Here is a 2314-nt window from a genome sequence, read left to right as displayed (position 1 = left end):
CAGGAATGCAGGAGCAGAAAAGCACAGCTTGACTGATGTCAGCCTCTGTAAATCATAGAATCACAAAATCTATTGGTTTGGGTTGGAAGGGATCTTAAAGCTCATCTTATTCTGCCCCCTGCCGTGGGCAGGGACAACTTCCACTATCCCAGGTGCTACAGCCTGGCCCTGGACACTTCAGGGATCCAGGGGCAGCCACAGCTTCTCTGGGCACCTGTGCCAGGACCTGCCCACCCTCACAGGGAAGAATTCTTTCCTAAAATTCATATGAAGCCACTCTCTGTCAGAGTGAAGCCATTCACCCTTGTGCTGCCATCCAGGCTCTTACAGTCTCATCCCACCTTTCCTGCAGGCTCCCTTCAGGCACCACAAAGCCACAATTAGGCCACCCCTGAGGGCCTTCTCTTTTCCACGCTGAACAATGCCAATACAGTGATAATCTGTCCCTCATAAAACCCCCTGAGGAGAAGGGGCAAAGCCTCAGTGCTTCATTGCATTCTTAGCTCTCTGCCAGCAAGTTGGTGTTTGCTTTCTGAGTATCCCTGCAGGATCATTGCTGTTAGATTTGACATTTTTCTGCCTCTGGTGTTTCAGTTTCGATGAAGTTTATTACGGCCAATTTGTTTCACTCTACATGAAGAGGATCTTCTTTGTGGATGACAGTGGCCCACCCTTTGGCCACATGCTGCTGGCCTTGGGAGGTAGGGTCTCCTGGAACTGGGAAGTGCCTGTTGCTTGTTGCTGGTTAGAAATTAATCATTAAATCCACTTATGGGGGAAAGCACAAGGCAGATGAGAGACTCTGGTGTAGAGAGAATTGGGTTTTCTTTTATTTAGGATTGTTAGGGAGCTGTTGCACGAATAGAAGGGGGATGATGAAGCCATGTATCCATCACCTCATTTTATCCAATCCTCTTTCTTGGATTTTATCCATCACCTCTCCTTTGGACAAAGAGAAAAGTAAGATGAGAACTGCTAGTGCAAGAAATAGCCTCAGTTCCTTTCTGTACAACATCAAAGTGTCTGTATGGGAGGGAGGGATTAAATATACATCTGACTTTGTCACTGAGAATCCCTTGTTCCCAATTTATAGTCTTCGTGCCTCTGCACATTCTCAAGTACTGCTGCAGACAGAACAGTATCAAAGAGGACCCTTTTGGGAAAGAGGGCCTTCATGCAAGGAAAAGCTGTGTGTTTGGGAAATGGTTCCCGATTTAGCACCAGGTTTTATATGTGCTTTGAGACTGGAAATTCTCTTGTTTATGTTGTAGGTTACTTAGGAGGATTTGATGGAAACTTCCTATGGAACAGGATTGGAGCTGGTAAGAGTTGTTTTTAACTGTCTCATTCTTTAGAGAAAAGAAGCAGAATTTCAACAACTGACAGATTCCTTTTGCCTGTCTAGTAGAAATAACACTTTTCCAATGCCTTCACTTCTCATTTTAAACAAGTCTTCTTCAGATGTCTAGCACAAATTAAAAGCGTTATGAATTCATAGCACAGGCTTTCTAAATCAGCTAAAACGTTTAAGCAATACAAGATGGACAAGTGCAAGTAGGAGTTACATTCCTCTAACAATGAGGAAATTCTGTGTTGGTCTGTCCTCTCTGCAGTTGTGTCTCCAGCCTGGTGGATCACTGTTTCCTGTGTTCTGTTTCAGAATACAGCATGAATGTTCCTGTGTGGTCCCTGCGACTCCTGCCAGCCCTGGCTGGTGCTCTCTGTGTGCCTTTAGCCTACCAGATTTTGGTTGAACTGCACCTCTCCCACTGTGCTGCACTTGGAGCTGCTCTTCTGATTCTCTTGGGTGAGATTGTTCAACTGAGCCCTATTCTTCATACATGGGGAGAAGAGTCCCTTTTCCCCTTAGGAATGTTAGGGTGGAGTAGCATCTCCCCAGAAAACATCAACAACAGATCAGCCCTGGCCTGTGTCAGTCTGTGCTGAGCCTCCCTGGTCTCCTCCATCCTCACAGCCCTGCAGCAGGCTGCCCTTCTGGGCTTTATACAAGTTATTTTCAATATTAACCAAAGCAGGCAGCCTTAACAGCCTCACAGGAAACCACATTTCTTGTATTCAAGGAGGCCTGAACTCCCTTCCTCAGAGGTTTACAGGGTGAGTTACAACATTCTGGCTTTTAACAGCAGGACAACAACTTGCAGTCAGAGCTCATCAGATTTCTTCAAGTCCAAACTGCAGCAAACCAGCCTGTGTCCTTAGCACTGTGATTTGACACTCTTCTGGGGCGTACAACTCAGCTGGTTTTGTTTTCTCTGAGGGGCTGCTGGCAGCTGGCTGAAAGGGAAACAGGCCC

General features: G+C 46.3%; 1 protein-coding gene across 1 annotated transcript in view; it reads left to right on the top strand.

Moving 5' to 3' along the window:
* POMT1 (protein O-mannosyltransferase 1) overlaps nucleotides 1–2314 on the top strand; it is a 12606-nt gene that overhangs the window by 1136 nt on the left and 9156 nt on the right. Inside the window, exons 3-5 of the mRNA XM_031057255.1 lie at nucleotides 595–701; nucleotides 1272–1322; nucleotides 1661–1807. Coding sequence (XP_030913115.1) covers nucleotides 595–701; nucleotides 1272–1322; nucleotides 1661–1807 — 305 coding nt within the window. The remainder of the gene's footprint in view (nucleotides 1–594; nucleotides 702–1271; nucleotides 1323–1660; nucleotides 1808–2314) is intronic.

The sequence above is a fragment of the Geospiza fortis genome, unplaced genomic scaffold (assembly GCF_000277835.1).
Source record: "Geospiza fortis unplaced genomic scaffold, GeoFor_1.0 scaffold27, whole genome shotgun sequence".
Taxonomy (NCBI): Eukaryota; Metazoa; Chordata; class Aves; order Passeriformes; family Thraupidae; genus Geospiza; species Geospiza fortis.
Note: the sequence above shows the minus strand (reverse complement) of the source record. Positions and strands in the feature narration are given on the sequence as shown.